General features: G+C 41.3%; 1 protein-coding gene across 4 annotated transcripts in view; it reads right to left on the bottom strand.

Moving 5' to 3' along the window:
- Nucleotides 1–23,443, bottom strand: part of LOC111156914 (Rho GTPase activating protein 26) — a 440,327-nt gene that overhangs the window by 50,933 nt on the left and 365,951 nt on the right. For all 4 annotated transcript variants that reach the window (XM_022518050.1, XM_022518049.1, XM_022518047.1 and 1 more), the window contains one exon: nt 17,683–17,836. In XM_022518050.1, the coding sequence (XP_022373758.1) occupies nt 17,683–17,836 (154 nt within the window). The remainder of the gene's footprint in view (nt 1–17,682; nt 17,837–23,443) is intronic.

Here is a 23,443-nt window from a genome sequence, read left to right as displayed (position 1 = left end):
GACTGAGCAAGCAGGGGGAGTGGCAGGCAGAGGGAGAAGCAGGCTTCCCTGCTGAGCAAGGAGCCTGATGCAGGACTTGATCCCAGGACCTTGGAATCATGACCTGAGCCAAAGACAGATGCTCAACCAACTGAGCCACCCAGGGTTCGCTGAAAGTAGTCTTTATAGGGTCATATCCTCTCAGAAAAAAAGGGGGACATCTTTATAGGTGGCAAGACTCAGGTCAGATCATCTGAGCAAAGAAAGTATCTTCCTTCTCTTCTTTACTACAAATTCTTTTATTTCTTGATGGATCTGGAGTAAAAGTTAAGCCCAAGGCTGTGGCAGCACATAAGAGGGTTTTTTTTTTTTTTAAGATTTTAGTTATTTATTTGACAGACAGAGATCACAAGTAGGCAGAGAGGCAGGCAGAGAGAGAGAGAGGAGGAAGCCCAGTGTGGGGCTTGATCCCAGGACACTGGGATCATGACCTGAGCCAAAGGCAGAGGCTTTAACCCACTGAGCCACCCAGGTGCCCCCATAAGAGGGTTTTGCTTGAAATCAAATTGCTCTCCTATTCTGGGGACGGGGGCCGACGTACTGATTACATATTCATATTCTTGATGAGGATCTTAGGTTTCTACTGACGGTTTTGTACAGAGACCCAATTCTTCCCAAGATGTGCCTGACTTGGTGGAGAAATAAGGTGAGTAATAAGGCGCAAAGCTGGCTTTCAACAAGAGTATTCAGATTATTGGTAACAGAGCTCTCTTAAGAGCCCAGTTCAGATCAAGTGGTATTCAAAATATCAACTCAACTTAGGTTCTGTTAAGCCTCCCTTTGTACTGCCACTGGAATTGGTTAGTGAATTGTACCTTGAAAAGAATAAACACCAGAAGCTGACATTTCTGCAAGAGGAAGAAGAACTTGGAAAAATCAGTCACGTGTGTAAAGAAAAATACAGCAGGAAAAGTTTCTTCCTTTGTCATGATGAACCAGAGTGCTTGCTTGTGGGCATATGACCTAATTGATTCATGCTGAAATTAAAGGCAGAATTTAATAACTTGTTTGTGAAGAAGAGGGAATTTAGAATTTCCTTATAGACAAAGAGCTAGAAAAAAGAGCCTGCACCCCTACACAGAGATTTGGCTGTGCGTGAAAATGTGGTAGCAAAATTTCTCTTGAACCACTATGCAAAGCATAGTCTCTGCTCACCTACTTTTCCTGGCTCTTCTGATTCAGAGTTTAAAGAACTAATTCTCAAGAGCTTTCCTTTTCCACATTAGTTCAGAAAACAATCCCTCAAGTTAAATTTCAACATAACAGGATATTTGGTGTAGGGCTTTATACAAGAAAGTGTTAAGATTTTTGTAGCAAGTATTCGTAAACTGCTGGTTGTTTGGGAGGGAAAAAAAAGTACAAGAGTCCTAATGAGAAATTCTGGTTGGAGGTGGGGAGGCTTCAAAAACATAACATAACCAAATGAGATCAAATTCTAACTTTTAATTCCTTCAAATATTTTTCTCTCTCTCCATCATTCTTACAGTCCAAATTTTAAATTTTATGGCATCTTAAATGTGAGGTCCATAGAGACGTCTGGTAAAAACAAACAAGCCAACAAACAAACATTTGGAACATTCCACCATCTTTTGTTTTCTAAGCCCAAGGACAGTTGGCAGTCTTAACCATAGGCAGCCTTCTTGCTAAAAGAATAAAAAAGTTGGGTCATAAAACTATAATTCTTCCTCCCCCACTCTCCGTAAGCTGGACCAAGGCAGACAAGGAAATTACAAACTTCAGGGTAGCTCTAGAAGATGAAGTAGGGAGATTATTGGAAACCCTGCCCACACAACATAAATTGCAAAGACAATTCAGTCAACCATAAATATTTTTAAGTGAACGACCAAGCCACTCATTTACTACTTAAAAACAGTCTCGCTCTGGCACCAACACTCCCCTCCCTGTATATAGATCTGATTTCTACCATCTGGGTTGTAAGAGATTTGAGGGAAAAGTATTTGCTCATCTCTTTCCTAGTGCCTGGAACAGTGTCTTAAATATGTGGTATTCAGTATGTGTTTGCTAACTGACAGGGAAGGGATTGTCTGTCAGATCTGGCCGACTCCGAGTGCTGATGTTCAAGAGGCCTCCAGGGTGCAGGAAGGTTACAGCAGCAAATATTCAACTGGTGGTGCCATATACCAAAGGGACACGTAAGATTAAGTCTGTGTTCCACCAAGATTCAAGAAAGGTTAGAGGGTCACGTAAGAGCAGTTGGTGGGTGTTCTTCTTCTGGTAATTATTCAGTTGTAGTCTTTACTTGGGACAGTGCTGGGTCTAACTACTGTCTGGGAGGATTATATTGGCCATGTCAGTCACTAACATGTGGATCCTGTCTCTACTGGATTAGTGTGTCCAGGATTCCCATGACTCCACTTCTTGATTCTTGATCTCCTGCCAGTGTATTTTCACTGTGACAATTGCACATTGTAAATGCTGCCATGGGATGACTAAGGACATATTTCCTCTAATTCCACTTTCACACAAAGGATCAAGAGAAGAATGGGAAAGAGGATGTGTGAGGGGGTGGGGGCTGTTTCTCCCCCAGAGGAAGCAAAGAGTTCCATGGCACTCCTGTCATGAAGTCTGTGCTGTAAGGCATGGTGTATGGAAGTTAAGGGAGAATACAGGTTTCCTCCAAGACAGAGTTGAAGTCAACACATTATTTTAGATAAGAAATCTCTCTTGTGCTTCAGGTTTGGATTTTCCAGCTTTCAAGCAGTATTCTTCAAGTTTAAGGGCTGAAGTTAGTGGGCTTTAGCCATTCTAGTCAGGGATGTTTGACATGGCATGATGACAGCCTTGCCCATGTCATTCCTCATTACAACCCTAGTGTTGTGACCCTTAGATTCAAATCTGCAAGTCGTACCTGCTTACATCCTCTAAGGCTGTGAGTACAGTGGTGAACAAAATTAAGCTTGCCAACTTGTGCAAATCTAAGATGATTTCTCTATTTCACTGCTTTAGTCATTCGAAAAACAAAAAACCCTCTTTTCAGTGTGTCTAATCACAAACAGTATCACTTCTCCTACTCCTATAGTAGAACCTAAACAGGATTATAAAATTACTCAATCGTTCTTTTTCTCATTAGCACCAAGCAGGTGATCTTACTGGCTAGAAGGCAGGGGATAGTGAGGAATACAGGTGATTTAAGCAGTGTGTCTGAGGTTACCAGGGCAACTGCTAATTATTACTGAGTAACTCTAGTGTACCTCTATAAAAGGTCGGGAGTTAAGTTTTTTTCATCATATATTTTGCTTTAAAATGGGGCTTTTAAAGGAAATTGGGGAGAGAGCAGATGGAGGATGACAGATGAAGATCAGGTTAAAGAACTATATATAGCTCAAGAAAATTAAACTACTTAAATTTCATAATGTTGGTTTAGGAAATGGTGGGGGAGTTCATGAGTAAATGTAAAAAACGACTTTCTGGTTTCCTAAGTTAGGGCTTCTCAAATTAGTAAGAAATCTGAAAAAAGGCCAGACGCAGAGATGTAACTGGAAATACTTTACTTAGTTCCCTGAGACAAATTTCCTCAGCTGTCTCAGAGTTACCATTTTCTAGACTGACCTGGAGCCCTGGGCAGACCAATCTGGACAAGAGTCATGTGGTCATTGAAAGAATAATTCAAGACTCGATTTCACTGAAGCACACCAAAAGCAACACGTTCTTGGTATAAGTCTTATTCTTCAAACAGCATCTTACACACATCCTTAGTTATTAAGGATGTAACAAATTTGAAAAGTTTAAAAAAATTCTTGTGTTCACTTTGGCAGCACATACACCAAAAATTGGAGCGATACAGAGAAGTTTAGCATGGCCCCTGGACAAAAATGACATACAAATCATAAGCATTCCATATTTTAAAAATCAAACCATCAGACTGAATGCCTTAAACTTACACAGTGATGTATGTCAATTATTTTTCAATAAAACTGGAAAATAGAAGCTCACATGTATTAAAAAAATCCTTACAAAGATGTACCCCACAACTATAAAAAAAAAAGTAAAATGGTGATTTTAAGACTGGGCTAATCTATTTCTGATTTTCAAAACTGAACAATCCATACACACACATTAAAAAAATTCCAACACAACAAAAAGGTAGGGTTGAAAGGAAATCAGTTTCCCTTCCACCAAAGGCCACTGCCCTGTCTCTACCATAGACTCGTTCCCCTGTAACTTACAGAAATATTAAATATGTACACACATCTGTAGATATATATATATATCTCCCTAGATTCTTATATATTAATAGGCAGTTTTTAAATCTAGCTAGGTATCAAAATCACCTAGGAAGTTTAAGAAACATACCAAAATTCAGACACCATCCCAGACCAGTGAACTCTGAGGCTCCAGCAAAGGAGCCTAGGTGTTGACATTTTTTTACTTTAGGTTCCCCAGGTGATTCTAAGATTTTATTTATTTATTTGTCAGAGAGAGTGCACAAGCAGGCAGAGTGGCAGGGAGAGGCAGAGAGAGAGAAGCAGGCTCCTCGCTGAGCAAGGAGCCAGATGTGGGACTCGATTCCAGGACCCTGGGATCATGACCTGAGCTGAAGGCAGCGGCTTGACCCACTGAGCCACCCAGGTGCCCCTCCCCAGGTGATTCTAATATGCAGCCTGGGCTGAGAACCAGAGTACCTTGCTTTTTCCTTAATGTACCTTAGAAGGTTGTTCTATACCAGTACATATAAAACTACTTCATTTCTCTGCTGTACTGGGTAGCAGTCTACTCTAACATGTATTTTGCCCATCTTTTACTGATGGTCATCTCTTCAGATTCTACTCTTTGGCTTTTATAAATGGTGTTACAATGTCCGTCTGTGCTGGAGAACATCCACTCTTTTTCCTGCCCTCTTCTCTGGGAGCTAACCAGCATGGATTACATCATGAGGTCCCCTGCCTCCTCTGGCTCCCTGTTGGGGTAACTAAGGGGGAGCTCTGGCAAGAGATGAGCAGGAAGAAGGAGACAGCCAAGGTATTTATTTCCCTGTCTCCCTCTGAAGTTGCCTGCCCCTGACGGAACCCCTTAACCAACATTCCTTTCAAGGTGCTGACTCAGTAGACCTCGCTCCCCTTTTGAGTGTGGTAACCACTTTCCTCCAGCCTAAGGATAATTGGTTAGGTGCTACTGTCCCTGATTTACTGTAATATCCCGTGATTTTCCTGCCCTCTCCTTCTTCATAAATAAACTCTCCTTGAATTATGCTATTTTCATGGTGATGTTTCTACTTATGGCTCTAATACATCATCCTTGGACATACGTCTTTGCATTTTATTTCCTTATGGACAATATCATCTTGGTTCCCTCTGGAAGCAAAACTTCTTCACATAAGGCAAAAAGAGGATGGGGTGCCTGAGTGGCTCAGTTGGTTAAACGTCTGACTCTTGATTTCGGTTCAGGTCATGATTTCAGTCAGGGTTGTAAGAGCAAGGCCCGCATTGGGCTCCACACTAAGTATGGAGCCTTGCCTAGGATTCTCTCTCTCCCTCGCTCTCTGCCCCTCCCCACTCCACTTGTGCTCTCTAAAAAATTTTAAAAATTGAAAAAAAAAAAAAAAGATGCAATGGGGCAGTCCATACAGCAGCTCTTTTATTCCTTTATGGAGCATTTTTGACAGCAGCCTGGGCACAGCCCCATCACCTGTTCAGTTTGTAAGGACTATTACAGTGAACACTGAAACAATGTCTTGGGGAGAACTCCACTGCTTCTTTGAGAAAGAAGCTTATAGGCACTGAAAAGAGAACCTCCTAGAGCAAATACAATGAATGACTGAAAGGCAGAATTTCAGAATGCTTTCAGAAACTCTTTCTTATTGTCATAATGACAGTCAAATTTACACAGAGTCACAGGCTGGAATGAAATTCCTGAGGCTAAATTATCCCCCAGTGAAAACTTAGACTGCAGTTAGGTTCTCCTCTAATTACTATGGTTCCAATTGGCTCCACCTAACAGAGAAACAATAGAGTAGATAGACGGCTTGACAGAACTCTGGAGGGTACACACCTAAACCTGCTGACTTGGTGCAAACAGCTTAAAGCTACTAATCCTCAGTGTATTTTGTTATTTGTAGTTAACTGAGTTTTAGGTGCTTTATTTATTTATTTTTATTTTTATTTTTTAAGGTTTTTTTTTTTTTTTTGACAGAGAGAGAGACAGAGATCACGGTAGGCAGAGAGGCAGGCAGAGAGAGAGGGGGAAGCAGGCTCCCCGCTGAGCAGAGAGCTCGATGTGGGGCTCGATCCCAGGACCCTGGGATCACAACCAGAGCCGAAGGCAGAGGCTCAACCCACTGAACCACCTAGGTGCCCCTATTTATTTATTTTTAAAAGATTTACTTATTTGAGAGAGAGAGAGCAAGGAAGCAAGGGAGCAAGTGACAAGTGAGTGGGGGTGGGAGATGGGAGGGTGTGGAGGGTGGGCAGAGGGAGAGGGAGGAATCTCAAGCAGATTATGTGCTGAGCCCTGAGCCCGACAAGGGGCTTGATTTCATGATCCTGAGATCAAAACCTGAGCCGAAACCAAGAGTCAGACGCTTAACCGACTGCACCACTCAGGTGTTTTATTTTAAAATTATCTCAGTGTTTTGATGTGGGTTTCTCTGTGTCACACCAGGATCAAAGAAACAAAAATAAACACTGAGTGTCTACTGCCACCACCAAAAGAAATCAATACTAAGGATTTGTTCATTGGTAAGGGGATAATCTAAGAGCAAACCAATTTTTGCTTAGTGAAAAAGGGAACCTTTTTTAAAAAAGATTTTATTTGAGAGAGCGCATGTGTAGGTGAGCGGGAGAGGGATCTCAAGCCGACTCAACATGGAGAGTAGAGCCAGATGTGGCCCTAGAACACACAACCCTGAGAAAATGACCTCAGTTGAAACTAGGAGTCAGACACTTAACTGACTGAGCCACCCAGACACCCCAGAAACCCAATTCTTATTAACCACTTAATGTAAGCCAGGTCAGTTTTGCTGGCAGTAACTCATCTGACCCTCACAACAACCCTGATAACAGGTCTTCTTATTACTGATTATTTTTACTATCATTGTTACCATTTCACAAAAGAGGTTTAGTTCAGAGAGGACAAGTAACTTGTCCAATTTTACAGTTAGGGAATAGCAGAGCCAAACCTTCACTACCAGGCCACATGGGCTTTTCCCTACACCAGATCTCAAAAGCTTTTTGTACACGATAGAACCCACGTCAGCCTTCAGAGAGCTATTTGTAGCCCTAAGTTTATATATAAACTGCATCTGTTCTCCTGAATGACTGTTTCCCATAATGCCATCCATTATGAGAAATACATTTTCCCCCCTCAAAACTAGAGTATTCATTTGGAAAAGCCTTTCCTCAACCGCGAAATATTGTTTTATGATGCTATAAGAGAAGTGTTGTAAAGAGCATGTTCTAAGGTCAAATATACATTTAGGAAATGCGGCATAACACATGCCCTTTTCGAATTCACAAGGGACATATGAATGACACAAAAGTCCTCTACACAAGTATCTGTGGAACTTTATTCAACTGAGAGCTCTTGCCTTTCCGCACCTGTCCCGCCCTCTTCCTGCCTCAGTTTGGGGAGTGCCAATTTATAAGTCTCAAATATCCTGTACAAGTCGATGATCATCTAGCACTTTCCAAGCTGTTTTCCTGTCAATGCAAAGGTCTTGATCATCTCTTGTTACAAGCACAGTAGGTGCTCAATAAAAACATCTATTGGTTTAACTGATGCACCCACCTCATCTTGATTTGTGACTGGAAAGGCATTTTCAAAGCAGCAGGCTGGCTTCTGTGGGCCATTGAAAAGTGTAGCCTTGGTGAGCTAACTGGGTTCCTCTATGAACAAACCCATCAGTCCTCAGCCTCAAATGTTGTGATTAACCTCAAAGACCAGGGACAGGGTGCTCTTAAGGCCCTCTACAATCAGCAATGCAGGAACAAACAGAGTGCCAGTGATGATACAGACCTGGTCCTGAAAGCATGACAGTGAGGTCAATCCTGTTTTTATTCTCATGGAAGTACATCCATTTAATGCACTATACCTATGGTTCTCAGACTTCAGGATGTATCAGAATCACCTGCAGAGCTTGTTGAAACACAGAGGACTGGGTTCCTCCTCTAACGGGGCTGATCCAGTAAGTCTACAGTGGGGCCTGAGAAAGTATAGATCTAACAGGCTCCCAGGTAATGCCAATGACAGTGGCACAGGGAGCACACTGAGAACACCACACTGGCTAAGACCCTGCCTAGAAGACCAGTGTACCTGGAACCAAAGGAAGCGTACATGAGATTCTTAATGCAGAGACAGAGCTAAAAACAAGATCCTAAGGCTGTTTCCAACTAGAAATATGTTCCTGGCTAAGTAAGTATCTTCCTTCCAGACTGACTAAAAAGGTTTAAAAGGCAGTACTTTAATATGACTTTAATTTACTTGATTTAGGATCTAAATCTACCAATGAGATTCCCCCAAAGTATACATGTAGGCAGAGATACAATTCCTAATCTAATTCTAAGTGAGAAAAATGTCATTTTAAAGTTCCTTCAAAGTCCCTTTATAGGCATAATAGTGCTAAAAGCTATTCACAAAATATTAAGCCCATTTCCTTAAGATTCAATAAAAAATTCAAGATTTATAAATGCCTAACACCTACTTACATATATAAAATGCAATGGCATAATGCAGTTGAGGGCAGCTAAATTCACAATACATTTTTTAAATTTTATTTTTTCAGTGTTCCAAGATTTATTGTTTATGTACCACACCCAGTGCTCCATGCACTATGTGCCCTCTTTAATTTATTTATACGTTTAATTAAACACCAAGACTTTACTTAGCATCTACTGTATGTCATGATAAATTTGGATAATTGTTTTACATTATTTAGCAATATTAATTCATTTACAAAAAAAAATACAGACCCTTTATGATGTTAGCTCATCAAGGGGGAAAGAAAACAACAATGTGTGTGAAGGAAAATATTTTTCCATTTGCGATATCCACGCTGCTGGAAAACAGGGATGTGAGATGTGGCTAAGCCCTTGAATGGTGTCCCATCCCCGCCTCCTCCCATACCCCCTCTGCTGACAGGCTGTAGAGATCCAAGTGCCACTGACAGCCCTGGTGCTTGGGAAAGAAATCCTGCTGGGTCATGAAGTGTGAGGGCTGCCTTGAGCAATTTTTATGTTAAAAAAAATATCCCTGCTAATCACCAAACACATTTATCCAATAAAAATCAGATGGGTCATCAGGAAGGAATCTCCACCCTCAACCAAGGGAGGCCAGCTGAGCTCCTGACTGGCGAAGGAGATATTGGCTAGGGAATGGGAAAAGCTGACAGAAAGCCACTCAGAAAACAAGAACACAGGTCGCATCAGTGACAAGCTCTGAAGATGCCAAGGGGGCATACTTGGAGGAACTGTGGCCATGGTGGCCCCAGGAGACAGACGTGGAAGAGGGATGGCTTGGGGCTTGTCCAAGAAACAACCATGAACGAGCTGGCTGGAAGCACCATAGAGGTTGTGAGGAGGAATGAGAAGAGGCAACTGATCCCTTGTGAAAAATAACTCTACTTTCAAATTATTTCCCAAGGTGAGGAATGCCATCAAGTTTTCAGGCAAAACAGAAGAGACCTTTTCTGCTTGGAGGTGGGTGAGAATCAGAATCCTCAGTCTTAAGAGGAAAGATCCTCCTCCACAGAAAAGTGATTCAACCACAGAGGAAAACTTCCTCTTTCAAATCCCTACATTCCAAAGAATGACAAATCAAGATCATTGTAGTAAAAGCATATTGCCTGTTTGGGTGTAACTCTTTTGGCATGAAATAGCACTTAGAGGAGATAAAATTACTTTAAAAAAATTCCATTTATTATCACCGTTGAATGCATTTTGTGATTCATTTGGTCTCAGTAAATAACAGCTATGCACACAGCTCAACCGCGTGGGATGTGGACGTTTCCAAATTGTTTAGCAATAGGCATGCCTAGTCCCCAGTTGGTCTTGGTTTAAAGCGGGGTAGCAACTGCCCCTAGAGAAGTTCCTCCTTTTCACTGATAACTCAATGACTGAACTGATAGGTCCAGTCTGGGATTCTCTGATTCCAGGTGGGAAGCTCATGGGGGAAGGTAAGGAGAAGAGCCTGGGACATTTCTCTGCACACAAGAAAGACATACCAAGGCTGAGAGGGTAGAGGGAGAGAAAGGGAATCTCTGAGAGGGAGGAGGACAAGAGGCCCTCCACAACAAAATTAACTGCTATTCACAGATTCACAGTGCTAAACATATGAGGTAATGAAAGATGATCTTATTTATTCTTCCCAACTTTTTTTTGGAGGTATAATTTCTTTTTTGAGGAGGTATAATTCCTGTTTTATAGATGGGGAAAGAACAGAAGGCAGAAAGAACTACAGCAGAAACTCTTTTTGTTTATCACTGTACCTTCAGCATTTAGGATAATGCCTGGCCCACAATAGGTGTTCAAATAGTATTTGTTGAATAAATGTTGAATGAATTAAGTAAAACACAAGTAAAATTTTGGAGATACCTCTAACGTTTTTCCCAGATTTTATTGGAGAGCAGCTGAATCAAATTCAGGAGCCAACAGTGCTTCAGAGAAACAACGGTGCCTGGAAGTAGGCCTTGTTTATCCTCTGAATTTCAGCGAGTATTCTCTTGCCTCTCACTGGCCACTAAGAGGTAGAGGACGGTTGACTCTGGCATAGTCTGAAAGCATTTGGCATGTGCACATCTTTTAGGTCACCAGAAATAACTTGGAAATGCGCGAGCGCGCGTGTGTGTGTGTGTGTGTGTGTGTGAGAGAGAAAGAGAGAGAGAGAAGCGGAAAGGACAAGAAAAATTAGTTTTATTTATGGGGCTACTGGGCAGTGAGTTATTTATTTTTTAGGGATGGGGACCACTCAGGCAGGGAGAACTCCAAGCTTGGGTTCCTCCCATGGCTATAATCATCCTCCATCCTCCTAGCATGCTTTCTATCTTAATAAGCCCCTCTATCCCTACCCCAGAAATCTGAAGCAAGCATTTACCTAGTAGTTTTTAACCTGAGGGAATTACTGCAGTATTTTATGTCCCTAGTGGGATGTTCCCTAATTTTTTTCTTTGCATTTGTTTACCTCCTTAAAAATCACTATCTTCCAGAAAGAAGTCTTCCAGATTTCTTCCAGAAATCACTATCTTCCACAAGGCCAACACCACTGGTCATTGTGGAAGTGGAGAGTGATTTTTATTTTGTCAGTCCTTTCTAAGCACTCTTTGAACAACCTCCGTAGTTAGAGACAGGTCAGACTCACTTCTTCTGGCACAAGGAGCAGGGGATGGGTGCACTCAGGGCCAAGGTTGGGTACCAGCCAGTCTATGTCGGTGCCAGGAGTGAAACCTCGGCTTTCCTGCTTTCCATGCCACTGTTTGAGCTATCTTTCTGATTGCCTCAGTCATTAGCTATGGGTTTTGTTTTGCTTCTTAACTTCTTAGAATCTCACTTATGAGTCATCTGCTTTCAAAGAAGATTCTGAAAATTGACAAGCTAGTCTCCATGCTGCCATTCTCTATGGTGAGAGCCTTTCCTAACCTTCCACCTTACCCAGGCAACCCCACCCCCTCCCATGGCAGCTTGAGGATTCTGAGGTCACAAAAGCAGAGGCCTATGTCATTTAACTATTGCTGAATAAACTGACCTGAACTCAGTGGCTTAAAAAACCACTATGTATTATTTCTCATGCATCTGTGGGTTGAACAACAGCTTTTCTATTAGTCCTTCCTGGACTCACTCATGTGGCTGCATTCAACTAACAAGTGGCCCCGGGTTGGGAATGGCTGGGACAGCTGGGCTTCTCTCTCCAATAGTCTTGCATGCTGAAAGAGACTAGACTAGATTTTTTACATGGCTGCTGGATTCTAGGAAGATGAGATGGGAAATTGCAAGGCCTTGTGGCCTAGGCTTGGGTGTTATACATGGTATCATTTGTACCACATTCTATTGGCCAAATCAAGGCAGGAGATGAAGGCCAGCCTAGATCCAAGGACTCCACCTCTTCATGGGAGCTACAAAGATTTTGGCCGTATGTCATCTATCGTAGGCCTATAGCCAGGAGGTAAGGAGTGAAACAGGCCAGTTGTGAGAAGATAGCCACCGTGGAGAACATCACTTGTTACCAAGTAACACACAGATGTAGGGTGGCCAAATCTTCTAACTTCTCAAAAGAAGTTGGAACTATAGATTAAAAAAATATATTAATTTTTTAAAGCAGTTTTATGTTTACAGAAAAATGGCTCAAAATAACTCAGAGTTATTTCTCCCTGCTGCCTAAATTCCCCTGTAATTAACATCTTTTGTTAGTTGAGGTACATTTATTAGTAATATTACATTAACTTAACATTACTTACATTAGGATTCACTCTGTGTTCTATTGGTTTTATAGGTTTTGAAAACCAATAATGTCTGGCATCTACTATTACAGTGTCATACAGAATAGTATTGCTGCCCTAAAAATGCCCAGTGTTCCACCTATGCACCCTTCCTTCTCACTCATCTTTTTACTGAGTCTATAGTTTTGTCTTTTCCGGCATGTCATAGAGTTGGTATCACACCATGCTGTGGCATTTTCACAGTGCCTTCTTTCACTTAATAGTCTGAACTCAAGCCTCATTCAAGTCTTTTCCTGACTTCATAGCTCTCTTCTTTTTATCACTGGATTATATTGTCTGGATGTACCACAGTTTGTTTATACATTCACCTACGAGGAACATCTTGTTTGCTTCCAAGTTTTGGCAATAACAAATAACAATAACAAATAAATAACAATAACAAACAATAACAAATAAAGCTGCAGGATTTTGGGTGAACTTAAGTTTTCAATTCATTTGAGTGAACATATTTGAGTATGACTGCTGGACTGTTGTATGAGAAATCTATGTTTAGCTTTGTAGAAAACTGCCTAATCATCTTTCAAAATGGGCGTCTGCTTTTGCATACCCACCAGCAATGCGTAAGAGTTCCTGTTGTTCCATATCCTACAGCACTTGGTATTGTCACTGTTTTTTATTTTAGGCCTTCTAATAGGTGTACAGAGAGATCTCATTGTTTTAATTTGCAATTCCCTGATGATATAAGATGTTGAGCATCTTTTCATATGCTTATTTGCATCTAAATATCTTCCTTGGTGAGGTGACTATACAGATCTTTTGCCCAGTTTTTAATTGGGTTTTTTACATATTATTGGATTTTAAGCGTACTTTGTATATTTTGGATACTGATCCTCTATCAGATATGAGTTTTGTAAATATTTTCTCTTATTCTGGGCTTGGTTTTTCTTTCTCTTAATAATGTCTTTCACAGAGCACAAGATTTAACCACAATGAAGTTCAACTTACAAATTTTTTCTTTCAGGGATCATGTACCTAGTCATTGACAAACCCACGGTCACCTATAGACTCCCTTATATCACCTAGAAATTCTAGTTTTGCATTTACATTTCAGTCTAGAATCCATTTTGAGTTAATTTTTTGAAAGGTGTCAAATCTATATCTAGTTTTTTTTCCCCATGTGAATGTCACACAAAAGGTTGGTTTATACTTTAAAATTGCGGGGGGGGGCACATAGCTCGCTCAGTTGGTGAAGCATGCAGCTCTTGATCTTGGGGTTGTGAGTTCAAGCCCCACAGTGGGTGTAGAGATCATATAAATAAGTAAAGAAAGAAATGTGGTTTGTTGTTATTTTTTGGTGGTAGTGGTAGGGGAGGAAGGAACCTTCCCCTCTACCAACACACACGTTGTGTTGTCTGTAGGTTGTTTTTCTCCATCCTGGATCATCTTTGCCTCCCTCATCCCCCTCACCTGCAATGAACTTCATCCATCCATATTAATCTATTTAATCTTACTTAACACCAACCTCACATTTTCACTATCCACTTTTTCCAATATTCTGACTGGTGCATGTACTCAACATGATCAGTTAATGGTTGTTGAACTCTAAAACCACTTATGAGCTATAAATCCCATTTAGCACTGCCATATACCATTGTCCTTTCTCCTTAGCCAGACTACAAACTTGTGGCGAGGCCAGGAATCGTCCTGTTCTCATTTACCCCTGGTAGCCTAGCAGAGGTCTGGGCACAAAATAGGTCAGCAATATTTGCTGACAATTTTAGACTACCTGGGCTTTGGTCCTGACTTACCAAGTGTCTTTGATCTTCAAGAGGGATGGCTACACTTTAGGAAGTCCAGCTGAGGACCTGCCAAAATGGAAACGCTGCAACCTTGCCCTGCCATGGCCAGAATAGTGCATCTCTAATTTTGATGCCCAATTTAGCATTATGCCCACACAAACAAGAGGGTCCTGATCTCCTTAGAGAATTAGGAAAGATTTACCAATGAGATAGCAAAATGTGGTCTCTAAAGTACCGAATGATGCTGAGTCACAAAGCATGTTCCTTTCATTATGATGGTCACATGGTCATAATGACCACTCCAGTCATTCTGAAAACAATGAAAAACAAATGAATGAAATAAAAAGGAGAACAGACTGTTTCTGGTGACTGGTTCCCTACCTCATGCCCAATTAATAATCAAAGTAATAATAATCCCCCACCATCTGACTCTGTTTTCTGTTTTCATCTGCATCGTTAAGTATTCCTACTCAAGGATCTCTGTGTAAGTCAAAGTGAACAATGATAGAGGGAATGAAAGTGTCCAGAACTGAGGTTGAGACCCCAGTGGTCTCTGATGGTTGTGACTGAGCCCAGTCACCATGGCATACTGTGCTCCCAGACCTTTCAGAATTCGTTTTCTATAGCCAAATACTGCAGCGTCTATTTCCCAGGACCACCTAGCTTCTGTCTATGGCCCACCCAAGCAACTGTAGGCAGAAAAAAGAAGGGAGGCACAAACTTGGATATGGCACATTCAGGGCCTTGGGTCTCAGAAATGGTCGGCAAAACTCCCGCAGAGCTCATGGCGCCTTTGGGGTGGGCCTCCGTGAGGCTACGGCAAACTCTGGCATCAGTGCCAGCAGCAGCATTCTTTCTGCCTCAGGAGCAGCCTGGGGCTCAAGACTCACAGGTGCCAATCAGGTGTTCACTCAGCCTGGAAGGACAGCAGACGTTTTGGCAATATCTACTATCCTACCTCTAACTTTCCTTGAAAGTCAAACAAAGTACAACTGTTCCTGGCATCACTCTTCCTGCCCTGGGAAAGCCTCCAAATTCTGGAGCAGGCAAGGAGAGTCCCTATGGATGGGGGTCACTGGCAGAGTGACCCCCAGTGTCTTATGTAAAACAAATCACATCTAGACAACTGAAAAACAAAAACCTCAAGTCCCCTCTTCTAGGACCTGTTTAAAAGACAGTGTCCTGCAATTGCACTAGTGGGTATTTACCCCAAATGTTCATAGTACCCAATGTCCATAGCAGCAATGGCCACAGTCAACTGTACAGAGTCAAGATGCTCTTCAACAGATGAATGAATAAAGAAGATATGGTCCATATATACAATGGAATATTATGCCTCCATCAGAAAGGATGAATACACAACTTTTGTATCAACATGGATGGGACTGGAGATTACGCTGAGTGAAATAAGTCAAGCAGAGAAAGTCAATTATCATATGGTTTCACTTACTTGGGGAGCGTAAGGACTAACACAGAGGATATCAGGAGATGGAGGAGAAGTAAGTTGGGGGAAATGGGCGCGGGAGACAAACCATGAGAGACTATGGACTCTGAGAAACAAACTGAGGGTTTTTGGTTGGGGTGGGTGAGCCTAGGTATTAAGGAGGGCACGTATTGCATGGAGCACTGGGTACGGTGCATAAACAATGAATCCTGGAACACTGAAAAAAAAATGAAATCACAAAAATAAATAAATAAATAAATAAAAAATAAATAAAGACATTGCCCTCTTTTGTACCATTTAACCACCAAAGCAGCCTCTTTAGACATACCATACTCAGTGGTAACTCAGGGGGCTCCCAGCTGCTAAAAACAAAGATGAAAGAGGGGCGTCTGGGTGGTTCAATCAGGTAAGCATCTGCCTTTGGCTCGGGGTCATGATCATGGAGTCCTGGGATCAAGCCCCACACTGGGCTCCCTGCACAGCACAGTTTGATTCTCCCTTTCCCATTGCCCCTCCCCACTGCTCTTTCTCTCTCTCTTGCTCACATTGTTTCTCTCAAATAAATAAATAGAATCTTAAAAAGAAAAAACCCACCAAAATTAAAGACCATTAAATGGTATTGCTGGCAAAGATCAGAGGACAGTAAGCAAACTGGGCTAGAAATTCAACCTTGCTCATGCTGAGCAGCAAATAACATCAGTAACTGACAGGTACAGAAGTTTAAACAAAATGGGGGATAAAAAGAGAGAGATATAAAAGAAACCAGAATCTTCTTTAAGTGGAGGAAAGCAGGTAAAGGAGTGCTTGACAAAGCCAGACAATGAGGGATGGAAATTCCATACGCAAGTCTCGCCATGGAGAAGCAGAAGAGACTCACTGCTCATAAGCAAAAAGAGTTTTCCCAGTACATAATTTCATCTTACGTTACCATTTTCATTTGCGGTAGAAGTACTCCCTAAGTCCATTTTAGAGTTCTTCTTCCCCTATGCCTTAATATCCCCGAGTTTCTTCTAAGGAAAAAATTGTTGGTCCCATTCTGCAGATCGGTAAATATCTTACAGAGATAGAATGGCAGGGTGTGACCACACAACCACCGCCCGGAGATGGGCAGGAAAAGGCTCTGATATCCTGGTGTCTCACCAGAAGCAACAACTGCCCTGAAGACAATCTGTGGCTGAACTTCGAGCTATTTTCACTAGAGAAAGGCAAAGTCAATTCTGCTCTTCCGAAGTCTTATACAATCACAGCCTGAGAGTCCAGCTGTTCTGGTCATGGCCTTACATTCTTTCTGTAAAGACTCTAGTTGACAAGATTTATTTGGTGGTCTGAAGAAGCATGCTAAGCAGTGTGGGAGGAAACCACAAGGGAGGACTTTCTGGCCCTAGCACAGTGAATCTAGTTTCTGTGGAGGATTAGACAAGCAGCCCCAAGCTGCCTGTCTCAGCTATGGATGCTTATCACCCAAGGGTGAAGCAACAAAAGTTCTTCTCTTTTCTAGTCTCTGGTATGTCATCACAGTTGTGCTAAGGTTTGAGGATCTGAACACTGTAAGGGCTACTGGAGGGCTTTTCTTTCTAGAAGTGGACACAGAGGTAGCACTGGACATATTCCACATCATCAGGGAGAAGGGAAACCAAGACAACATAAATGAGTGAAACAGACTTGGCTACTGATCTCCTGAGTTGCTACAGTGCCTGGATATTTTATAAAACTAAAAGAAATCGCTTTTCATGCCCAGCAGCCAGCACAGTCAACAGCCATCACCAAAGCCATCTCAGCAGGAGGGTAAATCAAAGATCACCAAGGCCAAGAAGCAGTATGTTAAGAATAATGATTCCCCTCTGAGATGATGATGCTCAAAAAATCCACAACAAACTAGCCAAGCTCCACATTTAGAAAGAAGGTTAAAATCATGTTCACGGTACAATGCTCAAAGTCAGATGGGGCCAGAGCATAAAGTCTGGGCAGGATGGTTGAGCAAAGCCCTACCATGGAAGGCAGTCAGAAATCATACTTACAGTGAGTTGGGCCGGGTGGGTTTGAGCACATCCAGGTCTGGGTCACTAGAGTTCATGTTGGGCTGTAAGCTGCTGCTGGAATTAAGGATGCTATTTGCATTTGATGAGACAACAGATTCCAAACTGGAGTTGATGATGCTGTTTCTTTGTTCCTCTGGAGAAAAATAAAGCCAAAAACCCCATATTACTATTATTTCATAGGGATAGTTTGTTTCAACATATATAAAAACCTACCAATAATGAGAATGGATTGAGATCTCAGCAAAGCTCAGAAGAAGACATAGGAAAGATAAGATTTACAGGTGGGAAAGGAAGACGAACAGGTGACTTACAACTTTGGAGCAAACCCACCTCTGTTCAGCCTGATGGGTCAGACCAGGCATTTTCCTAAGAGTGACCCTACCACCACTGCACCATAAATTTTGTTGTTCTTTTGACTGGTAGATGGGCAGAACATAGAGTAGCCTTCAGAACGCCCTTGTATTTTGGTTTCTGCGACATTCACCTTTTATTCTAAAACTCCTGCCCCCAATATGGTCTTAATTGTCAAGACCCTGTCCTACCTCCAAATCTATAGCACCTCACCATAAAATATCTACTACTTGGTCATCAACATCCTTATGACTCTGCAGTCTACACTCCTGACCACTCTCAAGACAAACCCTCCTGGGTTGCCTCCAGCTCCATGTAGTTGATGTCTAGCTTCAAGTTAGTTCTTTAAATAATAGATCTATAAGGGCTACAGAGTTGTCTGCATATTAAAAAACTGAGTCCATGGTCTACGTAGTCACATTAATACTTGGAGAGTATTACTAAGCCTGGAGGGAGGAAACCTGAGTTCTCTTCAAGATTCCACCCCTGCCTGTCTGAGTGGCCTCAGGCAGTTTTCACTCTGTTTCTTGGCTAATGCATCTACAAAATGGGGAGAATGAGAACTGCCTTGCACAGCTCAAGGAGTTCATGAGGATGAAGTGGGTTCATATGCAAGAATGCATTTTGTAAACTTCAGAAGACTGTTCAAAGTCAAGAACTTTCTGTTTCTTTCCATCTTTAAAACTTGGAACCATGTGCTGAAGAAAACATTTTTGGGATAATTTAGCTAAATGGCACAGGCACCACTGCTGTAGCAAAATAGCAGAGACTTTTGAATGTCATTCTTGTCCCACATTCATTACAGATACACCATAATGAAATCAGCTGATGCTGTGGGCAATCAATTCACTTCTCAGGAAACCCAGCCTATGTGGGTTACTCCTCACTGGAACTTTGAAACAAGCTGGAGATATACCATGTCCCTAAGACAGACTAGACTTACTGACATGGTAGTTCAGAGGGTGATATTTGAATTCTTCAGGCAATAAAGGGGGTGATGTAATTAAAAAAAAAAAAAACTTTTCCATTTGTACTAGTCATATGCATAAAAATTTATCATGCTTATGCAATGATGTTAGAGTAATCTTTACATTTAATACACACACACACACACACACACACACACACACACAACCCCCAACACCCCAACACCCCTAATATCTTGGCAAATTCTCTATGCCATGCTAAAATCCTATAGAAGAGTCAAAAACTCCATGAGGCTATTGGGAGATTTCTCAACTCTTAAGTAGATTTTGAAAAAAGTAGATTATTAACTTGATTCCTGGGATTTGGAACTATTCATATCACAAGAGCTTAAGTTCCAAACAGGAACAACAAAGAAAGAGAAACCAAAAGAATTACAATGCACCCAGATGTAGGCAAACTAACAGGGACTTTGAATGGGAACTTGCTATCAGGAAGAAAAACAACTCTAAAATTACATAATTAGGGGATCACTGAGAAAACGGATATGCCACTTACCAGTATGAATCAGTGCAAAATACTCACGTTGAGATTTCTGAAAAAGACTGAGAAGCCCAAGACCACCATATAGGAAAGGGCACTCAACATACTTCTCTGGGGTTCAATGAAGACAATTTCTGCTCCCCAGGGAAGGAGAGGTGAATAGTTTTATTAACTCTAGTCTGAAGCCAACTTTTTTGCATGATGTAATTCTCTGAATTCACAGGAAACCTAAGAGTATAACCACAGCTCATATTTCTCCTGTGATTATATTTACTTGCCCTTAAGAGGACTATGATTCTATAAATTAAAAACAACACCTTCCTAAAAACATGTTAGTTTTTCTAAAATATTATTGGGACTTTTTTTCCCCCTGACTTACTACATTAGAAAAAGAGATGGAAGTTTCTTCAATTTTCATCTATTCAATGAATACTCAGTGAGTACCAAACACATTCCCAGACAATAAACACCCTTACACTAATTCCTAGGTGTTTTATTCAGATGTATACTAGAATATTTATTAGTGACTTGCACATACTTATTTGTTCATATGTCTACCTTCCTTGGTAGACTAGGAGCAACCTAAGATTGAACATGTGACAGATAAAGCTTTGAAATCACAACTGTAAAAAAATTAGATAAAGATGCTTTCCTTTACATAATAACACTTTATCAGAATCCTAACCTCATATAAGAATCTGATTCTGTAAATGGGATTTGGGTAAAATTTTTGAGACCATATCTTCTGTTACAGTATTACAGACTGGCTTTCTCCATGAGCTAAGCAAGGAACACTACTGCATATGGAAGGTGACATTTGTCTGAAATGAACCCACACAAGAATGAGGACGGGGTGGACAATGAGAACCCAACCCTGCCTGGCCTGGAAAGGCCGCAAAAATTAAATGGTGGCTACCCCCAAACTGAACTCGAGGATTTCTAGCATTTCATTCAGTGGAGGACACTAGAACTCTTTTTTAGGAAGTAAATCCTTTTTGAGATTCTATTTTGACCTATATTTAGGTATTGTGGGCCTGATACATATGGCAAAATCTCTAACAAAATGACAACAAGAGCAAAAGATCAAGGAAAGGTGTCTTTGTCCAAAAAGAAAAAACACAAAAAAAATTAATCATAAAATTTCATAGTTTTGCAGTCAAGATGGCCAAATATACATCTAAAGAGTCAGACTCTTTACCGGTATGACTCAATGGGCCACATGATAAGGAAATCTGGAAACCTGGCACTCTCAGACTGTAAGACCACCACAGTTTTATTGGACATGAGACCACAAATAGCGAGACTGAGAACATCTAGGTGGATAGGTTTCTGAGCTGAAATGCTGACGATCCCTACTGAGGGTGAGCAGGACAGTGAGAGTCATTCCAGAGAAGAGGTGGAGAGTAAAATCCACAGCAACTCACACATTTTAGTGGTATGGCAAACTATACCAAGACAAATTCTAAAGCATTTGGCATGAATTAAGAAAAAAAGAGAACATGATTCAGTAATGTCAAACACGGGGATCTTTGTCAGGTGGGCAGCAAAACATAACGAGAACAGGCAGCCTAAAACATTATTTAAAAAAAAATTAAATTAACCAAATTGTTCCAATACCAGACCTGGACTTCTCAGAGACACTGATGATTCAAACCAGGTCTGGCATCCTCATCAGAAGGTATAAGAAAGACTGATGGCAATTACATTGCTGAAGAAAAGGAAATTATAGGCTAGGGGACTGAATAAGAAAAACAACAACAGTTATGAGTCAAAGCAAAAGGATCACAGAGAACCTCTAAAATGACCAAAAGAGAAAGAATGTCCGCAACTCAGGAGTATTCCTAAACTGGATGAAGTTAGTGAGGATGCTTGGTTTCTACAAACATGTTTGTCAACAAGAAACTCTCTTCATTTTAGTCACAGAAGACAAGAGCTCAGAAGCAAGGAAATGATAAAATAAATCCCCCAGCAAATGTAAACATGTATGGGTAAGTGATGAATGTTTTCATGAACACAGTTTCTATGAAGAGTGATAAACTAGATGTGGTGCTAGTGATGAGAAATGCAAACTACTCAGGGCAGGGGCACGTATGCCCATACAGAATACCTCGAGCATCTGTTACAGTGACCTGCGAGGTCGGCATCAGTCACACGTTCATGGCACCTGGCCCATGTATAATATACACTAAGGCTCCATGAATGGTTACAAGACAAATAATAAATATAAGGTGACAATAAGCAATGAAAATGTATTCTGCTAGCACAGAAAGAGGCAGTTCCGAGTGACTGAATTTTCCAGGTGGTTCAGACAGGGACCACTAATGTCCTTGAAACCAAAGTAATGGTTACAGTGGGCAGAGTCTGTGTTTTTTGTACAAATCAGGAGTGGAAAAATATGACTATGCAACCAAATCACTGCAACTAAAAAAAGAAAGCCACAGAATAATTTTGGTGATATTGTACTTGTTCTGGGGGTTGCCATGGAAATCTGGGAGCTAAGCAACTTCACTTTCCATATTTACCAAGTGACTCCTGCTCACTCTAATGACAATCCCTCCCCATCCTCACACCCCGCCCCCCCCATACAAAAGGCAGGGTCTCTGTTTATCACAGAACCCAGAAACAAGGCCAGGAATGTGCATGCAGAACCAAACCGAATTCACATGTCTCGGCAAGCCTCAACACTCTAGCCCACTGAATACCTAGAGTGGGAGGATAAATAGGAAACACAGACTTGCAACGTAACTTCGGGGGAGATTTCCCACCACGCACGGACGTCCGTCAGAATACGGACTAACATCATCTTTCCATGATGTCTGAGACTAGCTGTCAAAAAGAGGGGAGAGAAATGTTCTTTAACAGCAGCTCATGATGCCTCACAGAGCCCTAAGGAGGGAACATGCTCTCTACATGATCAAACAGGGAGGAAAGGGAGTTACCAGACTGACGGAAATTCTGGAAAGACACAGGCTTGAGACAAAAAATATTAAGACAAAAGCAAAATACCCAGAGGCTTTCCCTTGCTGTGGTACGGAGAGAGGTATACTTTCTCCTGCTTATTAAAGTTTTGCAATGAAGTCTGTAATGTATCATCTTGACAAGATAGGATGATAATAGAATGGCAGCTTAATGAATTTTGCAATAAAAAATGATGAGTGCACAGCAATTTCTGAGTTTACCATCTCTGGGAAACACCCAAGTACATGAGAAGCTTGGAAAAAGATTTTCTGAAGCAGTATTTTTTTTTCTCGGTAGTTTTCGTTCCTGATAATAGTGGCGTGCCAAGCCACACTAAAATCTGAGGTGGAATGATTTCGTGTTGACCCAGTGTCAGTCCCTATGATAAAAATAATCTCAAAAAGCAGTTTGAGCAATGTGTTTGGGCACATAAAAACAGTTTGGGCAATGTTTCAAAAAAGAGTCTTAAAAAAACAGTTTGGGCAATGACGGACTAAACAGTGAATTGATAAGTGAAAAATGTGGTCAAATTGTTGTTCCGACCATAGGACATACTACATAATATTAGAACTTTTGGCAGGTTGTCTTCAAAAAAACTACCAATTTTGGTACCATGTGGAGTGACTGACTTCCTTCCCATGGTGCTCATAAAAAACCCTTCTCTTTGCAAAGGGGAAAAAAATGCCAATAAAACTGGATTTCATGAGGGAGAGGGAGAATCACTGCGGCTGGCCCAGGGCTGAAATGATTCACAGGAAAGAGGCATGGAGGCGCAACAGGGAAGCCCATCCCCGAAACAATACCATTTCAAAAACCACAATGTAGAAACAAACCCCTATCTAATGGCTGAACAGGGAGTTGAACGATCAGAGTTAAATACATACTCTGCTACTTATAACATAGCCTTCTTTTCCATCTGAGAACTTGCTTTCTAGTAGGGATGTTCTTCCTTAAGTCTCTGCTT

Source organism: Enhydra lutris, unplaced genomic scaffold, assembly GCF_002288905.1.
Source record: "Enhydra lutris kenyoni isolate GAN:26980312 unplaced genomic scaffold, ASM228890v2 scaffoldscaffold50, whole genome shotgun sequence".
NCBI classification, from domain to species: Eukaryota; Metazoa; Chordata; class Mammalia; order Carnivora; family Mustelidae; genus Enhydra; species Enhydra lutris.
Note: the sequence above shows the minus strand (reverse complement) of the source record. Positions and strands in the feature narration are given on the sequence as shown.